This window comes from Corylus avellana, chromosome 8, assembly GCF_965113065.1.
Source record: "Corylus avellana chromosome 8, dhCorAvel1.hap1.2, whole genome shotgun sequence".
NCBI lineage: Eukaryota > Viridiplantae > Streptophyta > Magnoliopsida > Fagales > Betulaceae > Corylus > Corylus avellana.
Genome location: NC_142497.1, coordinates 7,996,144 through 8,014,024, shown reverse-complemented (window position 1 = coordinate 8,014,024; position 17,881 = coordinate 7,996,144). Strand labels below are relative to the sequence as shown.

At 35.5% G+C, this 17,881-nt stretch overlaps 1 protein-coding gene across 1 annotated transcript; it reads right to left on the bottom strand.

The window, feature by feature from the left end:
• Positions 1-3,703: 3,703 nt before the first annotated feature.
• LOC132163521 (putative disease resistance protein RGA1) lies at positions 3,704-16,444 on the bottom strand. Its single transcript, XM_088518935.1, has 8 exons — positions 13,378-16,444; positions 8,408-8,854; positions 8,162-8,309; positions 7,449-7,565; positions 7,283-7,354; positions 6,114-6,328; positions 5,786-6,001; positions 3,704-3,935 (listed from the first exon to the last, which is right to left on the bottom strand). Exons 1-2 carry the CDS (start codon positions 16,383-16,385, stop codon positions 8,413-8,415), a joined length of 3,450 nt encoding a protein of 1,149 aa, XP_088375061.1. The 5' UTR covers positions 16,386-16,444; the 3' UTR covers positions 3,704-3,935; positions 5,786-6,001; positions 6,114-6,328; positions 7,283-7,354; positions 7,449-7,565; positions 8,162-8,309; positions 8,408-8,412.
• Positions 16,445-17,881: the final 1,437 nt, after the last annotated feature.

Here is a 17,881-nt window from a genome sequence, read left to right as displayed (position 1 = left end):
TATATGTCGTAAACAAATTCACATGTTATTAATGTTAACTTCTATTTAAATAAATAAATAAATAAACTTTGTGGATGACTAACTAATTAATATTTAGCTCTAATTTGCATGTGATAAATAATACAATATATATATATAGTAGACAATTTGATATGAAAGATCTTGTAGAGGTTAAAGTTGTATTTATCTTACAAAGAGTAGACACACATGACTTATTAAGGGTTGTTTATGAGAGAGGCTTCCATATTTAAATCAGTATGTTGATTTCTAAAGGGGTAGGAGGTTATGAAAGAAAATGCTGAGTGGTGTGCGTACCTTAGACTTAGGGTTTTCAATCTCCTTAAAAGGTTGACATGAATAAGGCGAAGTAGGATGGAGATGGGAGATAGTGGAGATCAAGATTCTAGTATGGAATGTAACAGATCATCACAGAGACCTTTCCTTCTGAGTATACCCGTCAATCTTCCCTTATATAACATGAGTTTGAATTGGCATGTATGTTGGCGGGAACTATATTTCCTTATATTGGCCCTCCTACTATATGTGCACAACCACTAGGCAGGTGGCTGTCTGTTGGAGGGTCGTCGGTACATTGGGCCATTGGGGGGTCATTAACACCTGAGAGTGTGATAGTCAGTTGTCCCTCGAAGGGGTAGTCCGTCAGACCGTCGGTCAAACTCGATCCACTCCCATGTGACTTTCAAGCTGACATGATGCTTGGGTTGTTCAATGAGCAGGCGGAACCCTTACGAGTTTAAGGGCAAATAAGCTTTAACAAGCCCCCTATGAGGTTGGTGATATTTCCCATCAACAATATTTTTCTCGATCAATTGCATTACATTGGGAAAAATAAAAATAAAAATTATAAAGATTGTAAGAATATATATGTTGATACTCCTTTTGATTCTATTCTTTATTTATTTTAGGCAAATTACACTTTACCCTCAAACTATCATCACATTCTCAGCCAAACTTTACATCTCTACAGCTCATCCCCTAATTCGAAGTTTCAATTTTAGTTTTTCCTATTTGTCCAAATCGTGAAGTTAATTAAATAGAACAAAAAATAAAATTAAAAAATAATAATAAAAAAAGGCCCCTTAAACTAAAGGCCGTTTTTGATATAGCTCCATGAAATTTAAAATGTGCTAAAATGATACATAAAACTACCAAAGTTTGTACAAAAAGCCATTTTTATTATATTCTTATAATACCTTTATTCTTTAATAAGAAATGCTTGGTTGCAATATTAAGTACATCTTTTGGTCATAAATATCCACGTGGCAAGCATTTTAAAATAAATATATATATATATCTCTTCTCGCTCCCCTGTCGGCATTTTCAAATGAAAAGAAAGTAGGCTGGTTGACCAAACCTGCTTAACCAGCCTGGCTATTTTTAAACAAAAAAAAAAACAATGAAAGACAATGAAAATCCCAAATCTCCCACCCCTCTCTCTCTCTCTCTCTCTCTCTCTCAATTTCTTCCACCCACATCCAGCCGCCACCACCGCCGGCCACACCATCCAGGGGCTACGCCGCCGGCCACCACGAAGCAGGAGCGCCGGCCACCACGAAGCAGAAGCAGTGCCGATCCGAACAAGTTTCTCTCTCTCTCCCAAACCGCCGGCCACCATTTGAGGTAGGCTGAATGGGTATAGGTTTTGTTGGGGCTGAAATCTTGATGGGTTTTCTTGTTGGTGGTTTTTTGTTTGATTTCGAAAATGGGTAAGAATTTTTGGGTATATTTTGTTTTTTATTGGAAGATCTTTGTAAGAATTTCGTCACTTTCTTTGTCATGGTATTGTTGTCAGATCAATGTTTTGAGTTTTGGGCCATTTGGGTTTTGTGGGGGTTAGACTGTAGGTGGGTGGGTGGTGACCTCCAAAATTTTTGAAGGGAAAATAAAGTAATGCCTAGGCCTATCACCTGCTTGTAGAAAAAACTGTGTGGATGAGAGGGTTAAGTGAATGAAATCAAACGCGATAATCGGAGCAAACGCAAAATGAGTAATTCTCAGAAATTGAACACTGGGAAGATCTTCACATGGCAGGTCGGCCTGGTGACCTGAATGCAGTGCAGTCTATCTTAGATTGTTACTGCCTTCTTAGATTTTCTGAAGTGTTCTGATTATGTTCATTATTGCAGATACAATGATGACGTTTCCATTTTTTCTAACCATTCTAGAGCTTATCTATAAGCATGCCGAAACGTGTAGTGTTTGGGGGAAAAACATTGCTATGGTCTATGGAATTTGTATCTTCAGAAAGCTATTCGATTGTGCTTTAAGTCCATGATCATGACTAGGGAGATTCCCAACCAAGTTCAAAATAGAGAGGCAAAGAGAAGGAAGAAAAGTTCTCTATCAACATTCAATTCACTGTCAAAAGATAGCATTTTTGTCCTTCCTAGTAATGAGCTATCAATATATTAATTTCAATAATTTGTATCTATCTTGTCATGCAATAGAATTTCTCTGTATATTTTGTAAATAAATTGAACATGATTCGACTAAAGATTTTTTTTCCCTATTTCCTTTTTCATCTCATGGACAAAGATTATATTTTGAGTCACTTGAATTACACTTCCTTCAATGCGAAGTGATAAACTTTTTTACTGATGAGGCTCTATGGACAAATAAATCACATTCATTTGTCAAGGACTCAATGCTTTTGTGCAATGGATATCAATCGGTGGAATCAGGATGCAAAAAAGCACTACATCGTGTTACATAAAATTGTTTTCTCCTTTGCTATTGCTTTGGGTTGCCTCTCCAATAACCACGGTGTGTCAATCCTCCCATCTCTTCTACCTCCTGATTGTATCCAGTTTTAACCAAGAGTATCTCCAATTGTTCATAGTTTTCAGCATAATTTTCAACACACAATACATATTAACGCAAAAAATCAACTTCAAGAAAGGTACATAATTTGTTTTTTTTGTCATCATCCTCAAAGAGGTACAAACATACAAAAAGGTTACAATCCAAGAGTTTCTCAACACTGCAACATTTTGTTCTCCAACTTCTTCATTCTTCTTATCATCATTGCTGCAAAACCCTCCATGTTTACGCGTTTAAGATGGTGCAATCGTCATCTGAAGTGTCTTGAAAGAAAGAGCCCAATTACAAGCTGAATTTGATAGAACAATCTAGTTTAAGGTCAATTACCTCTAACATATTGACAAAGAAGTAAAATATTTTGTGACACTAGCACACGGCCAACCATGAAGAAATCAAAAGCATTCCAAACATGTTCTCTTCAAAAAGAGGACCTTAGGGGTACTGTCAAAACCCAACCCCTGCTCGGCCAAAACAGAAAGCCAAGGCCAAAAACAAAAAAAAAAAAAAAAAAAAAAAAAAAAAAACCAAAACAAGAGTAAACCAGAAAATCAAAAACCAACATTTAGCCAAAAAAAACAAAGCAACCCACGAACACCAACATTTGAACTACATTCAGCCAAACCATAGAAAAAGGAAAACCCAATTTGGTTAGAACTCCAAAATCGGAAAGGAAAACATAAGCCCAAAAGGTTTTTTTTTTTTAAGACAAAATATCCATTCGGGAGAAGCTCAGCAAATTTGACAGTTCACACACAACACCACATTCAGTGGGTACCAGAAAATAAGCCAAGAAATTTTTTCAAGAAATAACTTTATTTCACAGATGAAGAACTAATAAATCCACTGTGTAATGACACCAAGCTCAAAACAAAAACAATTTGGTTTCTCTTTTTGAAAGGGGAAGGCATTTCTACAAGGCACCAATCCCTTGTATAACTTTGAACAGAATTACAAACCAATTGAATACATGGGAAACTAACATAACAATAGACGAGATTGAACCATGTGTGATCAATTCACAAGAACATTACACGACCGTCATCACCATATGACTGTAGGAAGAAATTTTCCATGTAAGAAAAGTTGTTGCTCACCTGCAAACAAATATAGCAAAAATGTATGTAAGAACAATTTCTATTGTTATTATGCGGAAATCAATTTTGATCCCCTTGAAGATTATTTAAGACCATAATTTAAGACAAGCATCTGAAGTTTTACTTCCAATCTACCACAAATTCTCACTTGTGATACTTCTGTCTCAAATAGAACATAAAACATTAAAGGAGATTTTCAATGCAAAAATGATTTGTTTTATTGTGATAGAAATCTGCCCTTGAGAATCAGTGATTCATAATTTATAACATAAGATGAATGCAGCATGAAAGTGATGTATCTCCCTAAAAAGAACCCATCATTCATTCTGCAAAATTACAGAATCTATTGTTTCTTTACTTATTAATACAAGATGATCATCAAGATCTCCTCGTTAACTCTTCATTCAATGACATTAGATTTCAAGGAAACCAATCACATGAACTACTTAAACCAAATTTGACATATCCCAGCAATTGATCAATACCACAAACTCAATTCTAATATAACTCCTATGCATCTGGGCTAATGTGGAGTGATCATAAATCATTGGATCAACCTTTATTAAAAAAATGCTCATAAATCCAATAGTTTATGGACACTCCACATCAATCCAGTTGTATAGAAGTTGTATAAAAGTTGAGTTTTTAGATTTACTCCCCAAGAATTAGGCCCACTGGTATTGTAGATTAGCATATTGACTCAAGTACATCCAGAATGACACAAGACCAAAGAGAGACAGAGATCATGTTGCACACAATGTTGTTCTATAAGGAACAACGAATCCTATATATCAAACTGCATCCAAAAAGAAATTAAGAAAAAGCAAAAGAAAATGGAAGTGTTCCTAATACGTGTTTGTTTCTGGGTGTTTATGTTTTTGTAATGGGATAAATCAGCGGCCTCTGTGAGCAGCATACTCTACTACAGTCATCTTCTCCCACGAAATCTCAACTGGGAGAGATGGCTTCTCTGAATTCTTTCACCCAGAAAACTATTTGTTCAACCTTCTCATCAACATCTAGACATGTTTCTTGTAGACAAGTTAGGAAAAGGCATATGTACTAGGCCACTTCTAATGTATTTGAAGAGGTCTTGAGAAAAAGAGCAAGCTCAATTTTATGGTATATAAATGATCTTATTACAATTTTTGTTAAAGTTTGATTATTTGAAATGTTAAATTTAAGGGAAACTTCACTTTAACCCTTAAAAAAAAGCAAGTAGTAGCTTTCATCATTTTTATAATGTCTCCTAAAGGTCATAAACTCTCAATTTAGTGTATCAAGCTTCTAATTTTTTGCAAAGTCTCCTCTCCATTAGGATTTTTTATTAAATCTTAAGTAAAGGGTATAACATACACAAAATTCCTTATTTTTAAAGTTGTATTATTGTGACCCAAGGCTGATAGCAAGGTCACCACCCGACCCCACCATGGGTCTGGTTGTGACTCACGTTGGGTCAACGCGAGTTACTTTTTTAAAAAGAAATAATTTTTAAATAAGGACAAATTTAAAATTTTATAAAAATTTTAAAAGAAATGAAAGTTACCACACTCACAATTTCTCTGAATCACTATTTAATTCCACCTAAAGCCTAAAATGAACCACTAGCTCAAAGAAGTTCAACGAACCACTAGCCTAAACTGAACTCCCATCACACACCAAAGGAAGCCCACGAAAACTAGCTCAATCTCCCATATCAACCAAAACTTGAGATTGAAACCAAAACCCCCAAAAGCATGACAAACCCAGATCAACAATTCAACCCACAAAGGAGAAAAATCAAAACCAGATTCAACCCATAGAGAATAACAGTTAAACCCAAAAGACTGGAATGAGAGATTGAGAAAAACCTGAGATTCAAAAGCTTCCAAGTCCAAAAATGAACTGGTGAAAGAAGCTTGCATAGTGGACCAGATGCGTGAGTCCAGCAAGGAGGCTAAATCACTGCAGCACCACTGAGCTCGATAGATTTTTAGGAAGATCATGTAATGCAGGAACAATTTTTGGCTTCATGCTGCTACTTTTGTAGTGGTATGCTTCAACATTCTTCAACTACTTGATTTTACCTGCATGGCCATAATGCTAGTATTGATCAAGATTATAAGATATTAGCAATATCATGAATAGGAAAAAAAAAATCAAGGAAACCTAAGCTCAAACAACCAATTTTTTTTTTACCTAGGCGTGACCATAGTAGCACCTACTCCGAGGAGTCATAGAAGAGAGGCTTAGGCAGCGGGAATCGTGGGCACTCCTTCAAGTCCGATTGACTCAGCCCTACCCAAGGTGGTTTACATTAATCAAGCATAGAGATTCCCATTGTGAGATTCAAATTCATGCCCTAGTGTGCATCTAACCACTACAGAAATTTTCTTGGCCCATTGAACCACCACCTAGAGGTTCAAACAACCATGTTAAAGCATTGAATAAACACTAAGCCAAATATAGTTCAAACGACTGACAAGAAAGTTTTATTTTCATTGAAAGAAGTTCAAGGTTAACAAGACTTGACGTGGACAATGCCTATGCACTTAACATGTTAAATAAAGTGAAATCACAACAGTAGGATAATTCCACTACGACAACTTTCTAATTCAAATTGGCAGCCAAGAACATGTTGTGGCTCAATGGAAACTGAAATCGACTTAGATGTTCTTCATAATTTTGGTGAAGCATCAACCTCAATGATGTGAATTTAAAAATAAAAAAAAATAAAAAATAAAAAATAAAAATTGAAAATCACATGAATATATATACACACTTGATTGTTGGATAATCTGCATAATCTCAAAAATTTAGAATCTGATCAAAATGCATAATCTTTCCGGGCTACAAAATCAACTCGAAGAGAGCAAAAGAAAGAGAGAGTAGTACATAGATGCAAACCCCATTATCTTAGTTTCAGTACCAGGAAAAGCAACCAATATAAACAAACAATTATGTAAATCATCAAATTGAAAGTAAACAACTGAAAGCACTAGCTAAATCAAAATATTTGAACTAGTTTAAATAAATACATCCAAACAAGTATACAGTGTAAATCCTCATGTAATTAACAAATAACTCTAAAGACCATAGGTTTTCATCAGCCTCTATTTCATACTATATTGTAAATGAGTCAGGAGTAATACCACAAAAAAAAAAAAAAAAAAAAAAAAGGACCCCCCAGTTTCAGCAAAGATGAAACATTTTGTGGAAGTTCCTTGCTATCTCATCAGGTTCAAATCACAACTGCAAGTATAAATGCTTTTAAGATTTCGAATTTGGTACTTTGAATGAAAGTAGGGGACTATGGGAGAAATTGACCGAGACAGAGGGAAAAAAAAATATATATATATATATATAACCTGCAAATGTTGCAAGCAGCACACTAAATCAGCCTGATTGGTCCACTCCTGTAAATGTATCTCTATATTTTCCTGTGAAAGCAATAAACTGTCAAGTAATGTGGGATATAAAATCAAATTAAAGCAACCAATTTCCTTCTATGCAAGTACTTCCAAATCCACTTACCAAACTACCACCACATCTTTTTCTAGTTGTTTATAGATTCTCTCATGAATTACTCTTCCTCCAGCACATGAATTCCGACATCACAGCTACTCAATTTAAAGAATACCAAACAGCTACCTAAAGAAAGAAATGCAGAATCAATCAGTTCCTGATTGCCTTCGCATGTTTCAATGAAACGCTTTGTGCTTTTAAAACCTTCAGCGAAACATAATTAATATAATTTCAAATTCAACCAAACATCTTGTATTAGTTCAATTCTACTCTTAAAAGAAACATTTTTACTTCTTTTTTCTTTTATCGACATATTAAACTTTGGAATTGAATAGAAGCATTAATTTCTCCAAATTCATTTACAAGAGAAGGATAGAGAGGGCAAAGCTGTGCCTGTTGCCAGTGCCATGAAGATCAAGCAGATGCTGATCTTCAGCTAGCTCTCATATGCCTCCTTCATTTGGCTTAATCCAGAGAACGATACATCTACACCATTATTAACAACAACAATGAAAACCCTGTCTTTTTTCAATCACAAATGCTGAAAAACAAGACAAAAAACCAAAATCTAAGTAACCAAGCAACAGAAAATAATAATAATAACCGTGTAGAGGCCAATATGGGCTTCGTCCCACTAGTCAACGCCCAGTCCTCCTACACGGTACAACTCGCACACCATGGTATAAGAGTGGGCAAAAATCCCGAAGAGCAACTTGACTTACGGTCTTTTGTTTGAGCCGACAATAGTGAGGTGGTCAGAAGAGCAAGAATAGAGGCTAATTGTTTCTCCAGATATGTGAAGAATCATGAAGTCAGATCCCTAGATTTTTTAATATGCTCCAAATCCTTCTGTTTCTTCTGCTTCTGCATCTGAAATTTAACAACAAAGAAATATGAAGAAAATGATAGTGAAGAAGGTGTGTACTTAAATTTCCATGAAGGATTAAGACAAAAGGATGAGTATATACCTGAATCAAGTCGAAGATGCGTGGGTGCTTAAATTTTTAAGCCAATGAGGTGGATCGTGTAATACTAAATCTGGAATATGAGCAATATTGGGCCAATCCTCACCCACTTCTTTCTCGCATCTTTGCAATAAGACGGGACAGGAATAAATTTTCAGCCTCCGCAGAGACGTTAGGCTACGCATTCCTTCGGGCAGTGATGTCAAACTGGAACATTCATAAATCTCAAACACTTGAAGTGATGTGGAGTTTTGGATCCAATCTGGTATAGCCGTCAAAGTTTCACAAGTTGAAATCGTGAGCTTTTGTAGAGTGGTAACATGTTGAAGCCCCAATGGGAGAGTCACCAACTTTGGAAGTCTTGAAAAGCTCAAAGAGAAGAGGCTCTTAAGGCCTTGCCATTGCATCCCATCCTCATCATTGGCTAGCTCAAGCTCAAGACAATTCTCAGTATTCAAGTCTTGAAGGGTAGTGAGATGTTGTTTACCCAGGGAAAGAGAATTTAATCAATTGCAACCAGATATCCTCAAACTCTAGAGAGAAGTGAGGTTCTTCAACCACTCCTCTGGCAGAGTTTCTAGATCCGCAATGGAATCTAAGTCTATAAACTTCAATTTTGAGAGAGGATTGGATGAAGATGAGCCTATTGTTGTTGGCATTGGGCTTTGTGGTACTGCCATATTCATCATCATTGTTTGTTGCAGTAGCTTCGAGCTTGCATACCTCAGGACCAACTTTCTTTCAAGATGTGGAAACATTGGCATAGACGTCAACATAGGGCAATTTATGATCCTTACTGTTGAAAACAAACAGTTGAAATTGAGAAAAAGCAAAAGAAAATGTAAGTATTACTATTGTAACAAAAACCATTAGTGGAACATAGAAGCTATTACAAAATAGACCAATAACTTGAATTTTTATCATGATGCCATCCTGTTGTGGTTTTATCAAGCTTTACCATACAAAATAGAGCAACAACGTATTCAAAACCCAACATTTTGAATCTACTGCAACCTCTTCTATTTTCCCTTTTTTTATTATCAGGAAAAAATCTCATTATTTCTAACCAAAAAAAATATTCATAGCCATGGTATGCTCCCTCCCTCTCTCTCTCGTGACGTGCATGACACACACAAGAATCCTAAGACGTGTTTGTTTCTGGGTGTTTATGTTGTTGTCATGTTAATGATTTTTTATTGTGGTTTTGGTGTCTTGCATGCAGACATTTTTCCCATTGATGCTTCGATCACTAGTGAGGCTAGTGATAACGGTAGTGGATAAACCAGCAACCTCTGTGAGCAGCATACTCTACTACAGTCATCTTCTCCCACAAAATCTCAACTTGGTTAGCTCTGAACTCCTCCACCCAGAAAACTATTTGTTCAAGTTTCTCGTCAACATCTTGACATGTTTCTTGTAGACAATTTAGGAAAAGGCATATGTACTAGGCCACTTCTAATGTATTTGAAGAGGATTTGAGAACAGAGCAAGCTCCATTTTATGGTATATAAATGATCTTATTACGATTTTTGTTAAGTTTGGTTATTTGAAGGTTAAATTTAAGGGAAAACTATACTCAACTCCTCTTAACTTTGATCATCACTTTTGTAATGTCTCCTTCTCCAAAGTTAAAAAACTCACAATTTAGTGTATCGATAAAGGGCATGAAATTCACAAAATGCCCCCTTTTTTTTTATTGTTTGTGACTCAAGGCCAACAGCAGGGTCACCATTGGGTCAACGCAAGTCACTTTTTCAAAAAATAAAAAATAAAAAAATTAATCAAAACCAGATTCAACCCATAGAGGAGAACAGTCAAACCCAAAAGACTGGAATGAGCGATTGAGAAAAACCTGAGATTCAAAAGCTTGCAAGTCTTGTTGATGCTGGTATCTGTTTCAAAGCTTCGTTTTGGGAGAGAGCGTGTAAAGGAGGATGAGGCGCGAGAGAGTGATGAATATACAAATGCCCAGAAATGAATTGGCTAAAGAAGCATTGAGCTCATTGAAAGGGGTATTTTAAGGGAGCTCGACAGATTTTCCGGGAGATCATGCAGCTCTCTGATCAAATGCAGGAACAATGTTTTGCTTCAAATGTGCTACTATTAGTTGTGGTATGCTTCAACATTCTTCAGCTACTTGATTTTCCCTGCATGGCCATATTGCTCGTATTGATCAGGATGATAAGAAATTAGCAATATCATGAATAGAAGAAACAATCAAGGAAACCTGAGCTCAAACAACCATGTTAAAGCATTTTGAATTAACACTAAGCGAAAGATAGTCCAAATCACTGACAAGAAAGTTTTATTTTCATTCAAACAAGTTCAAGGTTACCAAGACTTGATGTGGACAATGCCTCTATACTTAAACATGTTAAATAAAGTGAAATTACAACCGTAGGATAATTCCACTACAAAAACTTTCTAACTCAAATTGCCAGCCAAAAACATGTTGTGGCTCAATGGAAACTGATATCAACTTAAATGTTCTCCATAATCAAATGAATATATATATATATATATATATATATATATATATATGCACACACTTGATTGTGGATGGATAATGTAATCTCAACAATTAAGAATCGGATCAAAATTCATAATCTTTCCAGGCTACCAAATCAACTCAAAGGGAGTGAAAGAAAGAGAGAGTAGTACATAGATGCAAGCCCCATTATCTTAGTTTTAGTACCAAGAACAACTAACAAATATACAAACACAATTAAGTAAATCATCAAATTGAAAACAAACAGTTGAAAGCACTAGCTAAATCAAATATTTGAACTAGTTTAAATAAATACATCCAAACAAGTATACAATGTAAATCCTAATGTAATTAACAAATAACTCCAAAAACCACAGGCTTTCATCAACCTCTATTTCATATTACATGGTACATGAGTCAGGAGAAATACCAGAAAAAATGACCCCCCAGTTTCCGCAAAGATGAAACATTTTGTGGAAGTTCCTTGCTATCTCATCAGGTTCAAATCACTACTGCAAGTATAAATTCTTTTAAGATTTCGAATTTGGTACTTTGAATGAAAGTAGGAGACTATGGGAGAAAGAGACTGAACAGAGGAAAATATATATATATATATATATATATATATATATATATATATATATATATAACCTGCAAATATTGCAAGCAGCACACTAAATCAGCCTGATTGGCCCACTCCTGTAAATGTATATCTATATTTTCCTGTGAAAGCAATAAAATGTCAAGTAAGGTGGATGGATTCAAATTAAAGCAACCACATTCTCAATTAAAAAATATATAGACTTCTTATTAATGGGTCTACTGCAAAAAGACTCATACACCTCAAAGAACATCACAATAAGACCACTTAAGAAAAAACCATAAAAATGAAAGATGAGTAAAGAAAAATGATTTGGAACTTTCGTTACCAATATTAAAAATGGAGTTTAAAAAGTTAAACACCTTGGCAGTACATTATCCATGTATCAAAGACTGCATAATGATGAGACTAAATAGATATAAAAAAAAAAAAAAATAAAAAAAAAAAAAAAAAAAAAAAAATCCCTGGGCCAGATTAATTCAAGAAGATGGATGATGAACAAAAATCATTGCAAATGTTCAACATTAAATCCATAATACTACCCAGTTTAATTGTCTGAGGTGACTTCAATGCTTCCCTAGCAACTTTCTATATTTCATTCTAACCAGACTTAAATCAATGAATCCTTCTATGCAAGTTGTGCTCTTAAAAGAAAGATTTTTACTTCTATATATATATATATATATATCAAAATATAAAACTTCAGAATTGAAAAGAAGCATTAATTCCTCCAAATTCATTTACAAGAGAAGGATAAAGGCCAAGCTGTGCCTGTTGCCAGTGCCGGTGAAGATCAAGCAGATGCTGATCTTCAGATAGCTCCCATATGCCTCATTCATTTGGCTTAATCCAGAGGACGATACATCTACACCATTATTAACAACAACAATGACAACCCTGTCTTCTTTTTTCACTCACAAATGCTGAAAAACCAGACAAAAAACCAAAATCTAAGTAACCAAACAACAGAAAATAATAATAATAATAATAATTGGATACCAATTCTCATGTAGAGGCCAATATGGGCTTCATCCCACTAGTCAGCGCCCAATCCTCCTAAACAGTACAACTCGCACACCATGGTATAGGGATGGGCAAAAATCCCAATGAGCGACTTGACTTAATGTCTTTTGTTTGAGATGACAGCAGTGAGGTGAAGGGATGATCAAGAATAGAGGCTAAGTTTTTCTCCAGATATGTGAAGAATCACAAATTTAGTGCCCTAGAGTTTTGAATATGCTCCAAATCCTCTGTTTCTTCAGCTTCTGCATCTGAAATCTAACAACCAAGAAATATGAGAGAGAAAAATGAAGAAAATGATAATGAAGAAGGAAGATGGGTACTCGAATTTCTGTGAAGGATTAAGACAAAAGGATGAGTATATACCTGAATCAGTCGGAGATGTATAGGCGGTCACGGCGTTTTTGTAATACTACATCTGGAATGTGAGCAATCTTGGGCCAATCCTCACCCACTTCTCTCTCGCATCTTTGCAATAAGACGGGACAGGAATAAATTTTCAGCCTCTGCAAAGACTTTAGGTTACGCATTCCTTCGGGCAGTGATGTCAAACTGGAGCAGTCAGAAATCTTAAAGTCTTGAAGTGATGTGCAGTTTTGGATCCAATCTGGTATAGCCGTCAAACTTTCACAAGTTGAAATCTCGAGCTTTTGTAGAGTGGTAACATGTTGAAGCCCCAACGGGAGAGTCACCAATTTTGGAAGATATGCAAGCCTCAAAGAGAGGAGGCTCTTAAGGCCTTGCCATTGCATCCCATCCTCATCATTGGCTAGCTCAAGCTCAAGACAATTCCCAATACACAAGTCTTGGGCAGTGAGATGTTGTATACCTGGGGAAAGAGACTTTAATCTATCGCAATTAAATATCCTCAAAGACTCGAGAGAAGTGAGGTTCTTCAACCACTCCTCTGGCAGAGTTTCTAGATCCGCAATGGAATTTAATTCTATAAACTTCAATTTTGAGAGAGGAGTGAATGAAGAGGAGCCTATTGTTGTTGGTGTTGGGCTTTGTGGGGCTGCCCCATTCATCATCATTGTCTGTTGCAGTAGTTTCGAGCTCATGTGCCTCAGGACCAACTCTCTTTCAAGATGTGGAAACATTGGCATGGACGTCAACATAGGGCAATTTATGATCTTTAATGTTGAAAGACAAGGAAATGAAGGGAGTAAACAATGCGCTGTCATCGATGTTTCCGTTGTTATTTCAACAGAATTATCACCATCACTATTGGCCTCCACAGAAGAATGCCTCCTCCTCCACCACCCTTTGAGATTAGGGCAATGATCGAACACGATTTCCTCGAGAGATGGGAAAAATGGTATTGGTGCCGATGAAGAAGAAGAGAACTCATTGTCGACTGATATGTACTCCATAGCTTGCATATATTCAAGAAAAAGATACTTGAGAGAAGGCAATTGACTCAATGGTGGCATATATTGGCATTTTGTACACCAATATAATTCAAATCTAACAAGATGTGTGAGTAACGAAAGCCAACTCGGAAGCCTTAAACTCTTACAGTTATACTCAAAACGAAGTTCTTTCAGATTTGGGTGTGGTTGGAGGTCTTCCAACAACAATTCAGCATCAACATCAACATCCGAGTCATTGACACCTCTTTCAGTACGCCAGTGTAAAGTCAAAGCATGAAGATATTTTTTCTCCTTTAAATTTGCAGCCTTACATTCTGACGCAACATCTTTTTCATGTCTCAAATTTGTAATCACTAACTTTCCTCTTAGGTTAGTTAGTCCGTTTAGTTCTTTTAACCCACTGCTATCGTTAGAGGGAGGATCCTCGTGTATCACAAATTTTGATAACGTTTGAAGATTAGTCAATTTCCCCAGTCCACGTGGCATAGAATTCAACTTATAACACTTTTCTATATCAAGATGCCTGAGGTTGATTAATTTTTGCATGTCTTCCGGCAACTCTTCGAGACTCATACAAGCAGTTAGTCTCAGTGTTTGCAAATTATGCAACTTGGTTATAGAATTGGGTAGCTTCTCGATGTAGTGGTTCGCAGAAAGATCAAGATATCTTAAATGCTTCAACATCCCAATAGAGCTTGGCAGAAAAGAAGTTCTATCGTTGTGCACTTCCATATCGTAGTGCACATCCAACACGCGCAAGAGCTTGAAACTTGAAACAATTGCTTCACAATATGACTCACCACCCCAAGCGTACTTCGGAGTGAAATGAAGAAATGTTCGTATCCCACTTGCTTTACACAATGAAGTTGTAATTGATGAAGTACTGATATCGCAACCAATTGATACATGACGAATTTTTTCATCAAACTTCATCTCCTTATCATCTAATGCATCTAATGCAATGATCAACGATCCTGCCTCTTTCGTGGCAAGATCATGCATGAGATCATGCATTTTGCAATGAGTTACGTTACCAAACTCATCTGTTTTAGCTTCTTGAAAGAATGATCTCCAAAGTAAATCCATAAAATATTCATTACCAACATCTTCCAAGCATTGACTTTGATCTGATAACTTGACAAACCCTTGTGCTATCCAAAGCTGGATCAGTTTTGATCTTTCAATGTTGAAATCTTTTGGGAACAAACTGCAATAAGTAAAGCAGTGCTTCAAATGGGATTGAAGTTGATCATAACTTAGCTTCAGAGTTGGTAAGATGTCATTTTCATTTTGAGGTACTTTTGAGAGTTTATCATTCTTAAAATTCAGCCACTCTGTTTCTGATTTTTTGAAGAGTAGTAAACTTCCAATTGTTCTTATGGCTAGAGGGACACCTGAACACTTTTTTAGGATCTCCCTCCCAATTGCAGCGATGCTTGAATTCTCCCCCGGCTCTTGTCCTTTCTCAAAGGCCATCTGCATAAATAAAGACCACGATGCATGTTCCTTCAAACCCTCTAAGGAGTATGATTCAACTGTACCGCAAATCCTTGCAACTCTTTCGGTGCGAGTAGTCACCAATATTCTACTGCCTCTTGCACCACTCATCAGCACATCTTTCAATTTGGACCATTTTTCATGATCTTCATTCCACACATCATCCAACACGAGCAAGTATTTCTTTCCATCGATTTCGTTTTTAAGATAGTCTACCAGTGTAGTCAATTGAACATCTGGTCGTTTCGGGTTTTTTGTGGATTCTAAGATTTTCCCAACAATATCTTTAACATCGAAGGGATCAGAGACACACACCCACATTCTGAGCTGAAAATGTTTTTGGATTTGCTCATCATTGAATATGAGTTGAGTCAAAGCAGTCTTTCCTAATCCACCTATGGCAACAATTGGAAGGATTGAAACATCATCATCAACGTTAGAGTCCACCAGACGGTCTATAACTGCCTTCTTATCATCCTCTCGACCAATAATTGACTTCTTGTGTACATGAGAATAAGTCTCCCGACTCGTGTGTAGGTTGTTCCCGACTTGTGTCTCTGCATCGCGTACCACCAAGTGGAAGCTCGCCCTATCAGCGTTGATGGCATCTAACCTCTCCCTAATCGCCTTAATCTTATGGGCCATTTTATGACGATAGACAAGCGGGTTAGATTTGGAAAAGAAAATGCATACCTTTTTGGCCTTCTTATCACGGGTCATTATTTCCCTTCGTAGAACTTCAATAGAAACATCATCCAGCAAGTCATCCGCATCATAAATGACATCTCTCAGCTTCCCGAGCCAATCTTTGACTGCTTCGCCGTCTCTTGCAGCCTGTTTCTCCTCCGCATCCAAAAGCACAGCTTTGATTGTTGAAACGGTGTTCTTCAGGCGTTGAAGCTCACCTTTGACACCCCTTAGCAGTCCGATCTCATTGGCAGCCAGTGAACTCAAAGTATCAATGATCCGCTCGGCAGCTCCGAACACAAGTTGCTCTGCCATTTCTTGAACGTGAGTGAAGGAATTCTCAAAAGCTCTCTTGAAGGTTTGTTAGCTGTGAGTAGAAAGTGTTTGCATGCTTGGCCAACTTAAGCATTTATATTGAACTCAACTCCCTGCCTCCGTTAGTTCCAAAATTAACGTCTGTTATCACAAGAATTTAAATTATGGGTTTTTAATTTTAATTGAAAAAGTTCAAAGTTTCAGATATAATTTGAAATCACTTTTTTAAAAATTTGAGAGATATTTTATTTATTGTTTACATACATAAATATTTATTGAAAAATCAAATTTGATTGATATTTCTCTTAAAAATGATGTATCAATAAAAAGTGATAAATGTAAAATTTATCTTTGTAATTGGCCTAAATTACAAATCGTTTGTTACGATATAAAAAATAATTAAGAGATCTTCGAGGTAAGTTAAAATAATAATTTAGTCTCTGCAATCAAATTAAAAGTAATATTTATTATCATTTTATTAGTGATAACGTGGCACAACAACAGAATTCATGTACTTTGATAAAATTTGTAATTTAAGTCAATTATAAAAATTAATTTTATATTAATCTCACAATAAAAATAAATTATTAAATTAGCACATGTAGATAAGTGTATTTATATGTATTAAGATTTAAATTAAGTATATACTTAATTCAAATGATAAAATTTTAATAATAATTAGTATGAATTAACAAAAGAAAATAAAAACATTAATTAAGCATTTGTGAACAAGTTCAAAGACATTAAAAATAACTTAAATAAGTTTAAATATATTATCTAATTTAATTATGAGCTGGAACTCAAATTATGTACAAAACTTGTCCTTTCTTTTTGTGTCGGTGGCTCTTAAAACAATTACTTATTATTATTCTTTATCTTTCGGTGGAAAACAGCTCAGCTTTGTACCAGAAGAAATGTTTTAAATGTTTTAAAGAAATCTTTAAAACATTTAAATAAATAAAATACGTTTAAATATATTATTATCTAATTCAATAATGAGCTGGAGCTCAAATGATGTACAAAACAAGATTCCTGGATTCGCGCAATTACGAACAGTCCCGATGGCCGCTTAAAGTCCATTCCGCCAAAGCCGATACCGTTTGTCGCCTTAAACAATTACTTTATTATATTTTTTATCTTTGGGTGGAAAACAACTCAACTTTGTCCCAAAAGAAATGTTTTAAATTATCATTTGTCGTGACAATTTGGGTCGGCGGCTCTTAATCAAATTTACTTCTTCTTTATCTTTGGGTGGTGGAAGAAAGGTTTTTAAATTAGCGTGACAGCTCAACTTTATGTTATTTTTCATTTTTTCGTAAAAAATATTTATGTTATGTTATGTTTTTTTTTTTTGTCGTTTGCAACATTTTCTCAAAAAAAAAAAAAAAAAAATCATTTTGCTTAAATCGCTCGGTAACTAAGAGGATTCTAATGAACTCTCTAAATTTTACTCTATTATATTTAAATATAATTTTTATTTTATTTTAAATAAAACA

Bases quoted from the DNA above. Each gene is read 5' to 3' on its own strand.
- LOC132163521 (XM_088518935.1), bottom strand. From the start codon at position 16,385: ATGGCAGAGCAACTTGTGTTCGGAGCTGCCGAGCGGATCATTGATACT. The intron at 8,855-13,377 runs ATTTAATTGCGA...AGACTTGAATAC, and splicing joins TCTCTCGAGTCTTTGAGGAT to TGAGAATTGTCTTGAGCTTG.